This window comes from Buceros rhinoceros, unplaced genomic scaffold (genome assembly GCF_000710305.1).
Source record: "Buceros rhinoceros silvestris isolate BGI_N320 unplaced genomic scaffold, ASM71030v1 scaffold5361, whole genome shotgun sequence".
NCBI classification, from domain to species: Eukaryota; Metazoa; Chordata; class Aves; order Bucerotiformes; family Bucerotidae; genus Buceros; species Buceros rhinoceros.
The window spans coordinates 11,729-31,900 of NW_010392413.1; the positions used below are offsets into that span (position 1 = coordinate 11,729).

General features: G+C 41.9%; 1 protein-coding gene across 1 annotated transcript in view; it reads right to left on the reverse strand.

The window, feature by feature from the left end:
- Positions 1-48: 48 nt before the first annotated feature.
- DHX32 (DEAH (Asp-Glu-Ala-His) box polypeptide 32) overlaps positions 49-20,172 on the reverse strand; it is a gene marked incomplete at its 3' end in the record, with an annotated part of 25,065 nt that continues 4,941 nt past the window's right edge. The window contains exons 3-11 of the mRNA XM_010144457.1: positions 19,371-19,743; positions 16,819-17,064; positions 14,588-14,687; positions 14,320-14,478; positions 5,307-5,498; positions 3,566-3,719; positions 2,328-2,508; positions 1,373-1,554; positions 49-166 (exon numbers count right to left, since the gene is read on the reverse strand). Coding sequence (XP_010142759.1) covers positions 49-166; positions 1,373-1,554; positions 2,328-2,508; positions 3,566-3,719; positions 5,307-5,498; positions 14,320-14,478; positions 14,588-14,687; positions 16,819-17,064; positions 19,371-19,743 — 1,705 coding nt within the window. The remainder of the gene's footprint in view (positions 167-1,372; positions 1,555-2,327; positions 2,509-3,565; positions 3,720-5,306; positions 5,499-14,319; positions 14,479-14,587; positions 14,688-16,818; positions 17,065-19,370; positions 19,744-20,172) is intronic.

The window sequence follows — 20,172 nt, forward strand, 5'->3', positions numbered from 1 at the left end:
GGGAGTTTGGGGAAATTTTTCATTTTCTCTGCTGTCATTGTTAGTTTTCTGTTCCTTCTTCGTGTTCGAAACAGGTGACGAGTGATTGATCACTTCCTGCAGAATGTCCTTACTTTCACTAGGAGGAAGGTTGCTAAAATAATACTGAGGTACCAGCTCCATGAACCTGGTGAGGAAATAAGACAAAACATTATTATTTTAATTAAATTTTGAAATATTTGAGTAGCTGTTTCCAGGACGTGCAAAAGACATCAGCGACACACTGATGGATACAGCTCCAGAGTTGGTATTTCAACTCAAAACCAAAACTCTCTGCAAGATGTAGGAGTTTGTGCTTGCACGTAGTGTCCTCAGTCTCACTTCAGGTGATTGTCGTTCAGTTCTCAGTGCTGTAGATTGCATTAAATAGCGAATTTTCCGGATTTGAACTTATTTTTGGTTCAATAAAATTATGAAAAGGGCCTTCTTATAAACACTGGAACTAGAAAAGATAGGACAGTGAAATGTATGTTCTCGGTGTAAAGAGATTTTTGCAGAAGGAAGGCTGTAGTCTTGAATCCATAAACAGCTGATATGGGGTGATTTGGCTGGCTGGGTGCATAAAACACATCGAGAAAAAGATTTGCTGGAAAATAGCTTTTCAGGGAACAAAGAAATTTCCAGCTCGATTAATCTGTGAGTATACTGCTGTGTTAACTCTGCCATCGTTTTTTTTTCCTGTATATTTTACTTTGTAGGAAACTTTTGCAGCTTGTAGGGTGTTTTTTCTGTGGTAAACTGATTACAGTTACAGTGGCAGGCATTGTGACTTCCTTCAGTACCTGACCACATCAGGAAATACAAAAAGCTGATTTAAATGGGTTTGTTTTGTATGACAAGAATAGTAAGAGCGTGAGATTACAATTCTTTCGTGTTTTAATAATTCTGAGCTCTAAAGCAGTGAGTGTTCAGAATGAAAATGAAGACATCAAGCAAACCTACGCTCAGTGACAGAACAATCCTGGCAACAAAGAAAACAAATTTATCTCACATATATTCACTAGTGAATATGAAAAGCGACACTTCCTTTACCCCTCATCCTCTTGCTTGACTAGGTGTGAAGATTGTCCTTGTCTTTTATGTCTATTTTACTGATTTATTTTATTTTTTAAGCCCCCATCCATACCTAGAGTGACTCGGTTATGGTTGGAATGTTTTCTCAACAGGACCAGCAGATAGCTGTTTGTGACAGAGAAAGGAAGAGGGGAAGGTGAGCGGAGCTGCCTTCTCCAAGCGTTGCTTTCAATGTACACAAACTCTTCGTTTGCGTCTTTAATTACACTTTTGTGGTAGAGCTATGAGTGAAGAAACAGTTTCATCATAGTTGACTTACAGATCGGGTGATATTTCGGAGACGACTCTGATGGAATTGTCTTCTGATAGACTAAACTCGTGGAACAAAACCCACTCAGGAATCTTTCTGGTGTTGTAATACAACGAGAAAGGATGAAGCTGGACCGCTTGCCTGTGTGTTAACATTAAGTAGTTTCCTGAGCCATCTACATCACGAGCAATCTAAAAAAAAAAAGCAAAGAATGTCTGTTACTTAATTGAATGTACCAGACACATAGATCAGTGTTTGCCTTTTATATTAAATCCAGAGTTAAACTCCTGTTTGGATACTTTCAACTGGGGAGCCTAAACTCTCCCAAATTTCTGTGGGTCTGGATACTGTGAAATGAGGTTTAGAGTTCAAGAAAATGCTGACCTGTGTGTTTGAAAGGAAACCATCTGCCACAAATGAGGGCAGGCTGATACAGTAGGTGTGTGAACTTGGCTTCGAAGGATCTGTGTGAAAACATGTATTCTAAAAGGATTATAAGGCTTTAAAATGCAGTGTGTGGCAGGGCACTTGAAGCAGCGCAGTTTGGTGGGGTCAGTCTGGTGTTCAGTGGAGCACAGTGATGTGAAGCTAGAGTTCCTCGTTTGTTTGAGGTGAAGCAAGCTGTATGTCACATATACCTAAACAGAGTCAGCAAGTCAATTCTGTCTTTCCAGTGTGTTTTCACAAAAACGTCTTCAAAAAGGAAATAGTGTCTGAGAAAATATTACAGGTTAAAGAGTTTGGTGAGGTTAAAGAGTTCTTTGAGTGAAAAGCATATTGACAGTTCTCCTCTTGCGCGGACTTCATGCGGCTGAACCCCTGAGAGAAGATTGGAGTGGGCAGAAGGGCTCGATACACCGTGGAAAAACTGGCTTTTTGTGGTGATCAAGAAATTTCACCACCCAACTGAAGTTCTCCGAAAGCATTCATGCAGTAAGATGAAACCACAATATTTTTTCCTTACGTGCATAAAGTAACCAGCTAAGAGAGATTTCTTAATGCTTAGTATATTTTCTTCTGATCCAAAAGCCGGTTCTGAAGTGGGAAGTTCAATACGCTTCATAATCTCTACCAGTTCGGCTCTGATAATTTCTGCCATCCTCAGTGCGGAACAGCTTAGAAAATAATCACGACACCATTTCTCACTGCTGTAGTCTGTGGAGGAGAAAAAAACAATATTGAGGCTTAAAGCAAAGTCTTCCTATCCACAGAGCTACTGCTCTGGAAAATGCTCTTTGACTGGTGCAAGAGATGAAAAACATTTTGGAGCAAGTAGTTGTGTGAGAGCTGTGCAGTATGCTGATAGCAAGAGCCGTGCAGACAGCTTGGGCTCCTTGGTGTCACTTGTAAAGAGAGCAGGCAATTCTTGATACCCTTACTGAGTTTTATAGAACTGTCGCTGCATCTTTCTGAATAAAAGTGCTCAAAATCCCTTTCTCGGTCTGTAAAAAGGAATAGCTTCAGACAGAGTAGCAACTCTCATTTTCAGGCTTTTGGGATTGAGGCTGGGGTATGGAACTGAAATCCCATCTGCAGTGCTGGTGAGGTGCTCTTGGACCTCTCTCCAGCATTCAGCGTGAATGAACTGGAAATGTTCCTACTGCCCCATTTTACTTAGTATGTTTTTATAGTGTAAGTTTTAGGATAAGTTATTACTTAGTACGTGCATCTATATACTGCCTATATCCACTGTCTGAGTAGTGGACTCGGGCTAAACAAACTGGAGCAAGATGTTTGAGCACAGGAAACCACCACGAAGAGCTTCTGTCTGCTGCGCAGTCCCCTGGCTTTTATTTGGTTTCCTCTAAAAGTGAACTTCACTGCTTTCAATTTTCCCCCTTACACTCATTAGGCTGCTGGAGGAACCCAGTCCCTCCTCAGCTGTGTTTATATCATTTCACATCTTAAACCTGGATTTTGTGCTCTTACAGGAGAAACCATCCTTCTGGTTTTGTACAGTGTCACTTCAGATGCCAGTTGTAACAGTGCTTACCTATCCTGTTGCTCTCCAAGGCTGGTTTCAATTAGTCAATTAACTAAAACTCATTTACAACAGCTGCTACCTCAGGTTTCTCCCTGCACATTAGCAGTTCTAGAAGGAATCTATCAAAGCAGCTTTCTGCACTAAATGCTGACAATGACTTGGTTTATTTTTTTCCAAGTTGGTTACGATGCGCTTCGTTTTGTGCAGCACAGGCACACTTACATTGGCTGGCGGGGTGTGCGCTGGCTTCCTTGAAGGCGTTGAAGACGTTGATAAGAGCGAAGTGATCTCCAGCAGGGTGTGAGAATTTTCGCCAGCAAGTACGAGCGATCTCTTCTGTTCCAGGAGGTGCGTGTAAGAAGCAATTAGGAGCTTAGAAAAAAATCAAGGCAGTGGTTATTAAGACACGTAGGTGCATGCACAAATAGTAACTCCACTGGTGTTTGGGTTTTTTCCCACCTCAGTTCCCATTAATCTGCACTGCTGAATTGCTGCTGAAGAGCTGAACCTATTGCGTTCGCTAAGGTTTTATTTATGTGTTCTTTCAATGTCTTGTGTAGTTAATCTGGGCTGTGAACACAGGAGGTGAGCAGTTTTCTCTTAGACTGATGCCAAAAAAGCTTTATAATGGCATGGTCCAATTTATCCAGAATCCAGGCATATGGTTTCTTCAATACAGAGAGAAGCTCAGTCTTTGGATTTAATTTGCTCCTATTCGTTGAAATTTGGGCCTTTCAGTGCACTTTACTTTGGCTGTGGTACTGTGCTACATAGTTGTGTCTTTCAGGATGCTTGAGCTTTTAAAAACTAAAGTCCTCCTATGTTCAATCACTTACATTTGTTGGGTAAACTTAAAAATTTCATCTCAAGCTTGGGAGTGCCATTAAAAATCAAGCCAGCAGGTTATGCTGTAAGGAGAACAGTTAATACAGTGCAGTGTTCTGTGGGTTCATGTCCTTGCTGCCTAAGACTCCTCCCCACCAATTTCTGGGCCTAGGGTGTTCCCTCTGGGCAGAGCACAATAATGCCATGCCAGAACATTCTCTACAGGCAAGGTTAGGCTGTGGCTGTGGAGTACCAGCATTGGTTCTGGACTGGGGTGATGCCATAAAATCAAGACAGAGTGCTGTATGGCCAGGAGGCTGCTGTGGAGAGAAGTGAGTCAGCTAAACATTGCTGGAGCTGACATTGCTACGGAACCCAGACCTGAAAGAACCTACAGAACACTGTCCTGCACTGTCTGGTGATTTCCTGGTTTCGTTATTTGCGGTTTGAACTTGTGGAGTCACCCTCCTCTTAGTTATCCTAAAATCTTTGTTCGTCTTTGATGTATTAAGGTTTCAGCAGCAGCTTTCTCAGACTAAGTTTTAAATGTCTGGGGTTTATGTGATAGTTTCAAAGCTCTGTCACATCAAGTGAAGGAAGTTCTGTGGTTAACAACCTTCTCCTATAAATGTTCTTGCTCCAGACTTCACGCGTCCGGTCTTGGGGGCCAGCTGGTTTGTCTCTCAGTGCCACGCAGGAGCAGAGTCATCCCCCAGGACAGAATGGTATCGATACTTAAGGATTACGGTAGTTTTATAAAATATGGGGAGTGGAGAAACAAGAACAGAAAATAATTCTTTGTAGGTCAGGAATTAATATCATTAGGACTTCCCCTGATTTGCTACTGCAGTCTGTAACAAATGAACATGAATGTCCGTTCATTCTGAAGGGATGTTCTGTGTGTTTTCTGACACGGGCAGCTGAAGCATGGAGATGAAGTGCTACTTAGGAATTCCTTACACGTGTTTCACTGCGTGCTCGAAGTCCAGACTGAAACACTAATGTACTTGAAATAAGCAGGATGTGAATAACAGAAATTTGCCTCTGGGTTGCCCTTGTGACTAGACTTTGAAAGAGCCTGCGTGGGTTTGGCAGGTGGCACAAGCTGTGCAGTCAGGCATTATTTACCAATACCTGTTACCATGGCCGCGATGGTGAGCATTTCCTCCACGCACTCAAATTCACACGAGGCCAGAATTGACTTTGACAACTGTGGATCCAGGGGAAATTCTGACATGATAATTCCAAATTCAGAAAGGTTTCCATCATTATCCAGGGCTGCTAGATAATCGAGATCTTCCAAAGCCTGCATCAGGCTTTCAGGAGCTAATAAAAAGGAAAGATAATTCAAATTCTTGAGAATGGCTACATCCAAATGAAGGTCTGAATTCTCAGTATAATATTTCAGTTGTGCCTTTTCTGTCTGGAAATGAGAGTAATACATGAAATGAACAGAAGGTTGAGAACGTTCTGGAGGGAGAAAATAAGGGGTTACAACTGTATGGCTGCATATGTTGAACACTGAGCTTTCAGGCTGAAGTGGTCCACAAGTGCTTTCTCTGAAGATTGCTGGAGTATCCACAATTATTTCAGTTAATCTTTCAGTTAATTCAGTTTTGATCAATGGAATATTAAGCTGATTTCATGAGGAGCACCTCACAAGTCAGAGGTGTATCATGGAGGAGGGTGAATGAAAGCAGCAACCCACAATATCTGAAGATACAGAAAATGCTTATTCACATGGACACAAAGAGGCCTTTTTCCATCAGTTGTCATTATGTCTCATCAATTATTTCGCGATAGACCAGAAGACTGCATTTACAGGAGCTATTCTGAACCTCTCAGCTGGTTGGGAGTCAATAATGAAGGGGTTTGACAAAGGCTCTCCTTTCTCATTAAGTATCATGCTTAATTTCTCCTTTACCTCCGCCCACACCCCACTCCCCATTTTTCTCTTGTTTTTCTGCATCTGAGGCAGTGGAAGGCAGAATCAGCTTGTGTATACCTGAGCCCTCTTCCTAGTATCGACTGCTTTGTGTTTTGATAGATGGTGCCAGCAGAATGTGAAGAGTTATTCTGACATTTTTTACAGATTGGGAAGAAATTGGTCTGTCACTTTGTTCTGCTGCAAGAATGGTGTAATGACTTCAGACCCTCACAGTTGAAGTGGTAAGAAAACACGACTGAAAGGACAGGATTCAGCAAATCAGTGCTTAGATTGAGAACTGGAGCAGGTCTGCAGGAAATCTGCTGCTCAAAGTAGGTCCCTCTGGCAAAAGAAGCATAGAAGAGCCTTACTGCCACCATGGTGGCTGCAGTTCTGGGGCTAGAGAGGGTGAACCTGAAGGCTGAGTAGAAGCTGTCAAGCTGCACTCTCCAAAAAAGTAGTTGCTAGGACATGAAAGACAGTGGTGGAAACTTGGGAACTCTTGTGGTGTGAAGGCTCTTTGCCCCCAGTTCCTTTCAAAGGCAGATTTCTGTTCCAGGTCTTACTGTAATGGTCAATATCTTTTGTGAGCATCAGTTCATTGAAATTTGTAACTGCTCTCCTCTCCCTGCAGCAACTTTCTCCTTATTGCAGTTTAAGGAACTGTTTGATATTTTCTCTCTTCTAGTGCCACTGAAGTTGGTGGCAAAAATTCCATGACAGAAGGACATGGCCTCATCTCCAGCCAAGCACACGTCGCGCTGGGAAACTAATGACTGCACCGGCAATCTTCCAGGCTTCTGTGGGCAGCTGTCAGTTTGCATATTGATGTCGAAAAACTCTCTAAATAAGAACGCCAAAGCACAACCACAGCTGCCCACACAGGCAGGGCGTGTGTTTCTTCTTGGATCTTCCTTAGACGATGACTAGAAACGTTTTCTGTCTGGAATTCATTATGACCAGGGACCTGCTTTTGGCAGGCTGCTTCTGCACCCCAAGGTTGAAAACGGAGCGAGCCCATAAGGAGCGGGTAGGTCACACTGAGCCCTAACGCTTCACTGCAATCCCCCCTGCCTTCCCGCAAGAAAACTGCGAGTTCGGGGTTTACATTGTTGGCGGTGAGCTATTAGCTTATTGCCATCACTCTCTAATTAACCCGTTACAATGAATTAAATAAAAAAGTAAGCAAGAACCTCTTGGTTATTAACCAAGTTATAACCTCTTTTCTGTTAACTAATGTCTGAAGGGAAAAAAAAGTTTATTAATTTCCATTTACTTGAGCTTTTACAGAACTTCTCCAGTGTATAAATCTGTTATTGTTGTGACTTAATTTTGAAACCCTTGCTATTAGTTTTCAGAGCGTTTCTCTCAGGAGGCTGTAAACGCCAGACCTGTTTCATTCCAGTACAACAGGAGGGGATGCTGTCCAGAGAGAACATTGTGTTACCAGACGTATGATGTTTAATGGGATAAAAGATGAGCCCTTGCAAAAGCTGAAGCGTCAGAGGAGAAAATGCTTTGGAAGTTTAAAGAAATGAAAAATAACCGCTGCTGAAGAAGAAGAGTCAGTGACAAGCAATAGATACCAGTGATTGAAAATACAGGGAGAGCAAAATGGGCATTCAGACCTATAGTAATGCCTAGGAAATCATGGAAAGCTAATTTCCAGAAATCAACCCAGTAGTTTGCGCTAGAACTTTCAAAATATATGGTTATGAGGCAGCCAATTTCAATCCCCTGATAGCATCAGTAATTTGCATTTTTATGCCCTAGAGGTAGTTGCCTTGAGATTTATAAGCACAAATTACTTTTTGCTATGAGTGTTAAGAAAAAAAAAAAGACTCTTGGAGTTCTATTGTGCTAGAAAGGACGAGATAGTAAAGGTAGATTAGAGCAGGTGAAGGAACAGATTAAAAAAATACGGAATAGAGCTTTCAGGTAGGGGTCTGCATTCCGAGGCGCAAACACGAGCAGTAAAAATCCATTGTAGGAGCAGCAAACGCTCATTTGGGAGTTCTTCATGGTATGGCTCCTGTATAAAGGAGAACTACGATAAAAAAAAAGTGGTGTGAATGTGGAGATGTGGGAAGCTCCGATTTAAAGAACAGAAGCCTGCATTGTCTTACCATGACTTCTAGGAGGTGGTGTTGTTTTTAGGGCTGCTGCCGACGCCAACCGCTGCCGCCATGGAGGCGAGCCGCAAGGCTTTGTGTCTCGGCTGCTGTGTCCGCGGGAGCAAAGTTAGAGAGAAGCTCTCAGGATGCTTTCAACAAGAACTGTCGCATCCCTGCAAGTTTAAAGGTATCTCCTTGGCTGAGGTTTCTGTCCCTTGCCTGTGTTCTTTGGCTAGTTGAGACTGGGTTGCTCAGGACTTGTTTCAGGAAATCCGACCAGGTTTGTATAAATACAGATCCTATCCTTCGTCATACTCAGGCTTAGTAAAGCAAATATGTAACTGAACGTTGTTGTTGGCACCGAAATCATTTGCCTGGGAGTTTCAAGCTGACTTAAAATGGTATTCTTTGCTTCACAGTTTTCTGTAACTTTGACATGGACAAAATTATTCCTAGGAGCAGCTGTGCCTTTAGTCTTCTCAGTATCACATCCTACATGACTGAAATTGAAGTGCTTAAGGTGTGATAAAAGAAAAAAAGCATTACTCTTGTTACGTAAGGAGGGAAATGATGTCATGATTTGCTGAAAGTTCTCTAGTAAAGTGAATATTAGAGAGAGGACTGAACCGTAGGTTTCTCTATTCTTAATAGGCCATTTAATGTCTATATTGTGCTTGTCTGGAGGATCTACAGGTCCTGTGTTCTGGTCTCCTACCCTGTGAAAATGTCGAGTGAGTAAAATGTAAGCTACCTTTTTCTTGATAGATCTTTCCTTTCCACAGAAAGAACTGTTACAAAGTTGGAGCTGACACGAATGGCAGGTGAAGGGATGTGGTCTTGAAAGAGCTGATTCGCTGCCTGGCAAACCACAAGTTTTCCCAGCTCCTGTTAGACTTAACAGCGCAAAGACCTGCCAAAGTCGTTGCTGCCGGGAGAGCTGTCCTGGGGAATGGCATTTGCTCTCACTGGTTTTTAACATTGACCCTTGGATAGCAAACTGAAGATAGGGAGAAATCTGCTGCCACGTTTTCTTCAAATTATGCAGTTTTCTTCTGCAATGACAAGCTTCTGTGTGCGGGTTTCATCTTCATTCTCTTCCCCTACAACTTCTGAGGTAGGGTTTTTTTGAGTCTGTCAGGCTCTGAAGCCACCAATTCTATAGCTATTATTTTATAGTTGTAGTTGATCATTAAAAAATATCCACACACCGGGGACAGCACTGATGGTGTAGTGACAGTGTTTTTCTGTCTGCTTGTGTCATCCTCAAAGCACATACATGATGTGGGTCCTACAGGAAAGCTGGGGAGGGGCTGTAACGGGGAGTGTAGTGATAGGACAAGGGATGATGGTTTTAAACTGAAAGAGGGGAGATTTAGATTAATGACAAGGAAGAAATTCTCCCCTGTGAGGGTGCTGAGGCACTGGCCCAGGCTGCCCAGAGAGGCTGTGGATGCCCCATCCCTGGCAGTGCTCAAGGCCAGGCTGGACGGGGCTCGGAGCATCCTGCTCTGGTGGAAGGTGTCCCTGCCCGTGGCAGGGGGTTGGAACTGGATCATCTTTAAGGTCCCTTCCAACCGAACTCATCCTGTGACTGTTCAACATCTGTATCCCCAAAGAGTAAAATTTAAAGAATGTCATATAATGGCATAAAAAATGTTTTTAATCACTTTGGTTTCTCTCGTTACTCTCTGGTAAATGACAGGAGAGTAGCTCAGCTTGAACAGTACTGGGCTACCCCTTCTCATTTTGCGGATATTTTGAGCCTTTTGTGATAACCACTTCCCTGTTCGAAGCAATTGCCTGCATTCGGTGTGGTATGGTTATTGGGCTAGATGGTAATTCTGCACGAATGCAGTATCTGCAAACTGCTTCCACCATGATTTCTTATGGAAATTTTACACGGCTTCATCTTTATGCTGATTTGCATAGTTTCAATCAGGATTTTCCAGTGATTTTCAAAAATACGTAATGTTGCTGCAGTCTATGGGAACAGAGTTCTTCTGTCCCATTATATAACGGAGTCAAGATCCATCTGATTAACTGATGGAAATGTAAACACATCCCTGTTGTCGCACAGAACACACTTCAGAACTGCGGCGCCAAATACATTTTCATATGGCTCATGAATTCTAAAAAGGGTGACCAGTCCTGCTGCATTTGCGCATCTCGATTATAACGTGAGTTCAACACAGCAGCTGTGAGCCTGACGGGTTTGTTGCTTTCGTAAGGCAGTAATGGGCCAGAGTTAAGCCAGCCTTTTACTTTTCCTCAAAGAACAGCTGAAAAAAAATCTTGTGCACATTGTTGAGCAGAAATAAAATGTATTAGTGATGTAATTTTGGTTTCTTTACTTATCTGCCATACGTTCCCTACTTCATGTACAGGGAGTGGACCGCAAAACACTTTGAATTCTTGCCATGATTTTCAGTGTACTTTTGATTTGTTTGTTCAGCAGTTTGTGTCCATACGTTACTCTGTCATCTCAGTGAAAGCATTGTTTTGCTTAGGAGAAATGTCATCATCGTCATGGATTGGCTTCGCGGACGAAGATTTGGGAAGGGCTTTCCCCACGCTTACTGCAAGGGCACTGACGGCTGAAAAGGCCAATGCGGGATAGGCAAGTCCAGTTGCAAAAAGCACACCGGAAGGTCTCCTGGGGTGGGCCAGTCTAGGCACGGGTCTTTCTGCGCTGTCTTTTTTCCTCGAGACTGATTCTATGCGTGCTCTCAAAGGAGGCAGCAGCATTATGTATGGTGTGTCTCCAATCTCCCAATTGGAGGCCAGGGTGGACCACTGATGGTGGTCAGTATGGCCTAGGCTGAGGTGTTGTTTCAGGGAGTCCTTATATCTCCTCGGTGGGGCTCTTCTCTTGCGGCAGCCAGTGGTGAGTTCACCGTAGAACACAATCTTAGGGAGGCGGTGATCCTATCGGCAGCCAGTGGCGAGTTCACCGTAGAACACAATCTTAGGGAGGCGGTGATCCTATGTACCTTGGGTTAAAAACCCCCTGCAGCCTCCATCTGTTTCAATTGCAAAGAAACTGGAGAACGTTAGCTGGGCAGAACCGGTGCACGGGACAGGCTGTGCTGTTTGACACATGCGATGTGTTGGCTCGCTGTGCTCGGAGGGAAATCAAGTCCAAGAGGTGGAGAGGCATGAGTAGTCCAGCCTAGGTCAAGCCGTGCTGGGGAGCACTGGAAAGGCTATTTGTGTTTTCAGTATCTTCAGTGCTCTGAGCAGCGCTTGGTTTGGCCAGATCAGGTGAGAGTCTTCTTGTTTGCAGGGTTTTTTTGGTCTGTTTGATCTTGTGCCGTGTTTGGTTGAGGGTGGGCAAATTGGCTTTGTATATATCAGTAATAGATGGGAATAGGAATTGTTATGCCCAGGATTTTTCTTAGGGTCAGAAAAGCTACACCGCTTGTTTTGAGAGTTTTGTTGCTCATCTTTTTCACTTAGGTCTGTAGAGCAGCTCAGAGACCCCTCGTCTTCCTCAGCCTTTTTTGTCACTTCAGGTTACAGAAGGCTGATGCAAATAAACTGACTGCAGCAAGATAATGAACCCTTCTAGGGAAACTAAAATCTCTTGCTCAAGAGAGGACTCGTTCCATCTCTCATAGCTCTTCTCTTTGCCTGCCCCTCAACACTCTTCTGCAGTACATGATGCAGAAAGGTGTAACATCTGTGTGAGCTTAGGGCCAGCAATGAAAAAGCTCCAGGGCTACCCTTTAACTGGGTGCCAGAGGTTCTGAAGCTGGCAGCAAGGACTCCGCGGTGTGGCTTTAGGATCAGTCTCTGCTTCTGCTGGAGGTTGTCTCACTTCTTCAGCCACTGGGTACCTGTGTGAAATTGAGTGTCTGTGGCAGATTTGGGCTGTCTCAGCACAGCATGAGAAAACTTGGGCTTTCAGAGGCTGAGATCACTGACGCAAAGCTCTTGGGAGGGCCCAAAAGAAGGTTTTATGTGCTTGAAAGCTTGATGTGTGTTTTGAGTTCTGTAAGTCAGTCTAATACAATAACTAACTCCCCTCACACACAGCATGAGAAAACTTGGGCTTTCAGAGGCTGAGATCACTGACGCAAAGCTCTTGGGAGGGCTCAAAAGAAGGTTTTATATGCTTGAAAGCTTGACGTGTGTTTTGAGTTCTATAAGTCAGTCTAATACAATAACTAACTCCCCTCACACATTTGCCCTCTCCAGTATTCCTGTTTCTTCCAGACAAACGGATCTCATACCAGGTACTTCAAACTGTCTGTATTCCGATAGCGTGAGCTTCATGGTCACCTCTGGAGAATTGTGGTGGGGATGTAACTTAAGCGTCAGTAGGAAAGAGGTTCATTGCCTCCTCAGAAGTGGGAAGAAGAAAGCCCCGAGGCAAAGAAACCCATGTGTGATCTGTCCTAGGAGAAAGGAAGAGTTGTCCCAGGCAATTAAAGCCGTGTTTCCGATGTTTAATTGTGTGGGGCCTTAAGACGGGAAGAAGACCAGGAAATGGTGCAGACTTTCTCATCTTTCAGTAGACGCCCTGCAGTGTTTGGGGGATTTTTGTCTTTGTTCAGTTTGTCTAAAGGTCCTCACACTGTTTCAGTAATTCCTCAAAAGTTTCCATACCCTGACCTCCCATTTTTGATCTAGTTAGCAAAAACTTTTTCAGACTTGATGCCCATCCAAGTAAAGCTGATGGAATCATCAGACGCCTTTACAATTTTGTGCACATCAGCCAGATGCTTTCTTCAGCTGCATTGTCTCAAAAATACAGACAAAACTTAGAATTCCAACATCGGCGAAATCCTTAAATGCCTTTAGCATTTCGTTTGCTCTGAATAGCGTCTCCAGTGGGCCTTTAAATCCAAAAAACCCTGAATGCTTTTCCTAATGTAACTTTACTAAATCATTCTACAGTTCAGAAACAATTTTTTCATCATAGCCAGTAAAAACAGTGCTGCATTTTAGATGTTTTAAAATTATTTTTTAAATAATCTGAGTCTGACTGTATTCCAGAACCATTTTCCATGAAAGAAAAGGCTGAAATACTCTAATTCTTATCAGTCTTGAATTAGTTACCACTGCCGATGTTTTTTCACATTTCTTTTAGGCATGTTACTGCTAAATGGGCAGACAAGGTAAAAGTAGGATAAACTCTAGTTAAAAATTCCTCTTACAGCCTATGACAACATCCGGCCATGAGAATTAAACTCTTTGTCACTGATTAATTACAGTGCGCAACAGGAAGAAGAGGAGTGATCGTTCTAATTTTGTGTGCGTACAGGAATAAAGGGCAGATAACATAAGAACTGTTGCTATTTCTCCTGGAAAGGTATCACAAATGGAGCTAGCAGAGGTCACACGGTTCCCAAACCGGTCCAGTCTGTGCTGTTTCCCTCACTTTAACTGGCTTCAAATCAACAGCAGAATTTGCAGAGGTGCTTGGGATTTGTGGTAGGTCAAAACAGAGAGGATATCCCTCTATTAAAAAAAAAAAATTGAAATATGAAGTCCAAAAAAAGTTTTTAAAAAAGCAGCCACTTTCTTCACACTCTTACCTCAAAATTCAGCGTACCCCCTGTCCAGTATTGAAAGTGTATCCAGATTTTTTATATAAATAATACTGTCCTTGAGTAACAGCTTATTGTCAGTGTGAGGTGGGAGATGCTGGGGATAAGAGGAAAGCTGATTTCCTCCAAACATATCTCCTAGGTAACAACGGTAGCTTATTTGTGTTGTGAACTTAATTAAAGCAATATACTGTGTTGGGTATCTGTGCAATGCCTTGTACAACGGGACACAAATTTTCTTTGTGGGCTCCAGAAAAATAATATGAAACTTAGATGGGAAGATACTTGTGATATTGATTTTTCTCTTTTTGTTCCAATTCCATTCAGATACTTTATGGTGTTTTTCAGAGCACACAGCTCATACGTGGTACCAATTTGTCTAAGTGCGGCTGTTGCATTGTGAACTGTTCTAGCAGGTAAGTGGTAAAAGCAGTGGCAATATTATTACAAGTACTTCAATAAAAACCAGTACTACGAATAATAGGACAAAATTAATCTTTAAAGAACTGCAGAAATAACAGTAAAAAGATGGAAAATTGATGGCTCATTGTTACCTGGCCTGGTTATGAAGTCACAGTGTCCAAATCCTGCTATATCCATCCTCTTCAGGAAGAGAACCAAGCTGGTTAGGTTTGATTCCTGTATTTTGGCTGGCAGATGTGGTTTCATTTCTTTGTACGTAAATTCTTCGGGATACAAGCAGAAGAGTTTTCCTGGAAGAGATGTCAGGAAAATTACCTTTATTTCATTTTTTTTTCATTGTCACATTGATTCTATTAATAATTTGAGCCAATGGATTTAAATTTTGACTAGTGATTCTACCTGATGAAGACATGCCCAGAATTTGTTTATGCATCTCTGCTTGACTTTTGCTGATAGGCTGCGTTATAACAGAGTCTGCTCTGATTCTAGGATTGTACACCTTTAAATGAAAGAGATATTAGGCATCAGATAAGTACGAGAAGACTACAAGAATATTAATGGTCTGTATTGAATTCTTGTCTAGGTCATTTTACAGAAAACGTAGTAACAGTTTCATTTCTTTTTATACTGCATATTTCACCAGCTTGGAAATGAGAGCAGTCAGCACTTTGACAAATTGATAGACATATTGTGCAATAACTGTAAGTACACCCTAAGAGAAATGTCTTTTTCTGAAGAAATGTACCTTACAAAATGGGAATCTATGGTGTCATCAAGAAAAGCATGAGAAAAGGTTATTTCTTTCTTCCAATGGTAGAATCTCAACATTGTCTGATAACATTTTGTTCCATAACTCCAGATTTTTGTCCTAATACTGAAATCTGTCGATTCAGTACAGGAGGCAAGGACAGGAACAAAGGTGTGCAATGCCCCTTCCGTCGTGCTTTGTTTTGGTTAAACGGAGGAGCCGATGCGCTCGTTGGGCTGACCACTGGCTGATGTCCATTCTGTAGCCTATGTCAAGACATATAGCATTGGGCTACGGCAACTTTCTAGCCATGTCACCTGAATCGACTTTCTCTGCTTTAAAGCAGGATTTAAATAAAAAAGAGAAAGTGTGCTTCAGTGCAGGGGTCAAATTTCTTTTCTTTGGGGTAAATTTATGAACTAGCCTAACTGCTTGACTTAGGCGGGATTTAGTTCTGCACAAAACTTTGCCTGGTCCCTCTGTGTTCAACTGACTTTCAGCCACGTGAATCTGAACTGCTGAGGAATGAATGTTAGAGGACTAAACTGCTGTTCAGACAAAATAATTGAATAAAAGGGTAAAAATTGTGTAACTGATAGAGGTGATTTGATGGCCATCAGGACCGTGTTGAAACCGATTTGTTCCCACTGCTTCATATTTCTGATTCACAGGAGTCTGAAGCACTGAATTTTACTTGGCGCTTCAGATGACCGTGAAAGTGAGATTCATTTCCATCATCCAAGACAACTGTGATTTCAGAAATAAGTTATGCGTGGCCTAATTGAAAACGGCTTTTAGGCTTTTGTTCCTTTCACACAATTATTTTTTGTTTATAACCCTCATATGAGAACCTTCAGAAGTGGCAGTGTTAGACAGAGGTTTTTGCAATGAAAGTGAGAGGTGGTGGCAGTTCCCAAGCTTTCACCTGAACTACTTCAAAGTCTAACCAGGATTAATGATCCCCAATCCGAAACTTTAGGATTCCTGGTGATTCCACTCTAGATTGTGTAAACAAGTGTATTGTATTGTTTCTTTTGCCTATTATTGGAATATTTATTTTGACTAGCAAAACACACAGGGCAGTTACAAAGCCTGTAGTAGTGCAGCTTGCAGCTTTCCAGTTCAGGTAGCGGCTTGTTGCTACAGTGACTCAGCCTTTAGGACATCAGCTTTGTATAAAGGGAAAGAAAAATCTGTTTGCAGCTGCACTGGTCCTTCCCAGGATGGGGTGGAAAACAAGAACTGAGGACACAGAATGAACTGTAAAAGGTCGAAGATTGATAAATTGCAGCATTTTGAGGTACTTGGTTAGAAGCACATAACCAGAAGGAGCACAAGCAGCTTTAGAAAGGAGCTGCCGGTGTTCTATGATCGTGGCACTACATCGATTACTGAATTGTTAAACAAAGGATGAGGTTAATCTTCAAAACCAGGTAATCTGCCAATAGGTAGCCAAGAATTGGTTGTATTTTGTTCTATCTCTGAAATGCTGAATGGATAATTGTGACTGATAGGCCAAAACTAAGGTGAGATGTAGTTTGCAAATGAAATGTCTTTGGTGTGGTGCCCAAATGAGTGGCAGCTGCAGCTGGGAGCATTAATCTGGCTTTAAAAACTTGGCAATTTTCTTTTCTGACTGGATTTAGGAAGTAATTGTGTTTTCTTGCTTCGTTTTCACAAGAGCTGTCCAAGAAAGTGATATAAATTTTGTTAATTTGAGTCTTAAAAATGCTATAGAAATGTGAAAAAATAGAAAAATATTTGATCCTTTAGAAACCATTGGCATCAGTGTATTAGCTGCACATTTCCCTTTCCCCCACCCTGGAAAAACCCTTCAGCATAGCTAATTTTTGGCGTAGTGATTCTGGTTGACTTTACTGACCTTTCTTCTTTCCACACCGACGTCAATGACAAAAGTTACATTTTTAACGCAAACCAAAGATTCTCCAAAGCTTGTGGTGAGTAGCACTTTTCTTCTGTATTTTTTGCAGTATTTCTCTTTCTCTTGATTTGGTTTGGGAATTAGCTCTTGTTTTGTGGGGTATAAAGGAATTGGGATGAGTTCTCCAAGGTCAGGATTTAAATTAGGCTGCTCTTGCTTGATCATTTGGTGAGCTTTTTCAATTTCCTGTAATCAGGAGAAAGAGTTCTGCTTATTTTTCCTCGTGAGAATGGAAAACAAATATAAATATTTAATTTTAAAGCAAATTTTTAGTTCTAAAATGAATTTTAACTATATATCAAACTATAACTGCATTTAGATCTTACGTGATTAATAATTAAAGGAGAAAAAAAGGGAACAGAATGATGTAGAAGAGTTTACTGGCTGTGTCCGCTAACTATAGACCAGGAAAAGCTGGGCTGCTTTTTGAAATGTCTTTTTCTCTTCTGCAGTTTTCAAAATAGTCTTCTCTGGCTTTAATCAGATCCAGACCAACCTCCAGGAGAAGACAGATGTGCAAAACTACAGAGTAGGAATAGCTAGGCTGAGAAGTTATGAAACAGTCACTAAACTTGATAGATATGTGACGTGTAGGATCCATCCACATCACGATTTAGTGCCACTGTGACTCAGTGCCAAAGAGTTGGGTGAAAATCTGCCATGTGCGTAGGGCTGGTAACGCTGTAGCAGGTACTCAGGTACCCCCCTGGTGTGCCCAAAATGTTTTCTCTTCTGCTGGAACCAAAGCTGGACACTTGAGTACCCTAGTGGCAGCGTCCTCTGGGAGATGGCTCTCTGCATGTGCCTGGTGCACCCTGGGGCTGGCGACGGGGTGACCTGCACTGCTGGCCAAGGCACGATGTGCTGGGGTGCTCCTGGAGTCAGAGCAGATCGTAGAGAACCGCTGCTCCAACCCTCCCCAGGCCCTGCTGGCCCCATCATGGGAAGGGCTAAAATGGCAGATCCCCTGCTGGGTCACTTTGGAAACTGCTGTTACGTTCTTAGTCCAAGATCAAAGCATGCAGAAACCTCTCTTCTTTACCTTAATTATCATGTTTAAGAAGATGTAAATATTGTAGATTTTTTAATTGTTGAGGGTTTTTTCCCTGATGATTAATAAACTCCGTGAAGACTTAATCAAGTCAATAAAATGTCCCTATGTTGTGTTAACGGACCATCACCTTGAAAATAGTCCACATATTTAGAGGTCAAATACAAACTGTAAAAGGTTGTTTTTATTGCCATTTTAGGGGTTTTTTAAATACAAAGTAAGTTGTGTAGCGATTTTTTAAAGGTATACAAGTCATCCATAGACTTGTTCAGTTTGAAAAGAATTTTTTGTTTTCCAAAAGCATTTTTACGAGTAAATATTTTTCAAAATTGCAAAACCAGATGGAGTTTCTCTTTGAGAGCACCAATACATTCATGGTAGTTACAAGTTGAAAGTATTCTATAAAAATTCTTATAAAGATATGACAGTGGCACATAATAGCAAGGCTGGCACCAAGGCAGCACGTAAATCTTCCTGTACTTTGTTTATTCGTATTTTTGCTGGGTTTAAAAGACAGTTGAGTGCTAGGCAACAGTGAGCCGTGAGCACGATGAAACTTTAAACAGCTATCAGGTAAGAATGGGTGAGATGTGAACTGGGCGGTAAGGGTGCGTAGCGGGTTTTGTTCAGCCTGAGGGAGACCTAAGTAATCTCTTCTTGGCAAGGACTAAATTATTATTTTAGTATTGCACGGGACTTGCCCGTCAAATATTTTTTAGCAAAACAAAACTTTCTTCCCTGTCCTTCAAAGTGGAAAGACTGCGTGTCCTCTCTCTAACGTTACTTAATGTAATTACGGGAGCTGGAACTGAGCGTTCATTCGTTCTTCAGTTATGAAATTTGTGTCTAAACTGATTATTAGCACTTTTTAAAGTGTTACACATCCACCCATTTTTACAGTGAAAAGCAATATTACCCGGCTAGTTCATGGGAATTTATCTTTGCTTGCAAAAAGCCATTCTCTGCTGGAGCTACTAACTTACCGTTCTAAAGCAGATTTACTGGTGCAAAGTGGAAGATTGAAGATCACTATCAGGAAGTCAAACGTAATAGTTATTTATAAGAATTTCAAATCTTTACTTGATGGGCAGGTTGCTTTGGCAGCTATAAAGTACTGTGAATTTTCTTTAGAGAAGGACCTGATCGTGCAATCCTGGCAGCAGTGAATTTAGGGCGTCACTTATATATATCCATAAGTGGCATCATATAGATACTTTATATAGAGAATATGTGTATGTTATACATATGTATACATAAAAATACGTATGTGTGTTTTATATAAAACACAGTGTTACATATTCCGTGACTTCTTTGTAGGAAAAAACCCGAAATGATAAAAACCGTTGGCAGCATCCGGCGTCTTAGTTACTGGCAATGAGATATTTTTAGATCATCAAAAAAATCATTTCTCAATTAAAATCGGAACTGGTTAATAACTTACTTGTTCGCATGCCAGAAAGATCACAATGTCCCCCTTCTCTTTCGTATGGTGTATCTCGAAGAGCAGTCTCAGCGCAGACACAAAGTGGTCCTCCTGAATGCTGCAGGAGTAGACAACCTCAGCGCGGTGGTTGTGTTCCACCCTTAGGACGGGGACGCTGCCGTAGTAACTCTGCAGCGTGCTGGACATGTGCGGCGCAGTGAGTATTACCAGCCTGAGGGCTGGTCTCGATACCAAGACATCTTTAAGAAGGCCGAGTAAGGCATCTGTTGCAACAGTTCTTTCATGCACATCATCCAAGATGATCACGCCGTAATAGTTCAGGAGAGGCGTGGACATCATTTCCCTTCGCAGCATATCGTCTGTGCAGTATCTGCAACATATGGACAGAAATCTACACAGTTTCTTGGAATACTCAGATTTGATTGTAAGAAATTAATTCAGGGTCTTGGGGACAGTTTGGTTCTTTCTGTCCTAACGAGAAAGAATTGAGAAGAACAGAGAGTCCGTTTTGTAGACAGTAGTACATTCTCAACTACATGTTTAAATCCTCCTTTAGCAGCTAGAACTCCATGTAATTTAGTGACTCTAAGTGGCATTATGGTTGAAACGATACTGTAGGTGAAAGAAGAATTGCTTCTGCCCTAAAATCAGAACTTATGTTGCCTTTCCTCTTCCAAACTACCTCGGCATATTGCATGCCATAACCAATTCTTGATACTTCTAGATGAGGAGAAGGTGGCAGCGCCAGACCGAGGTGAGAGGTTAATCCGTACTGTAAGGTCCTCCTCACTTCTACCCT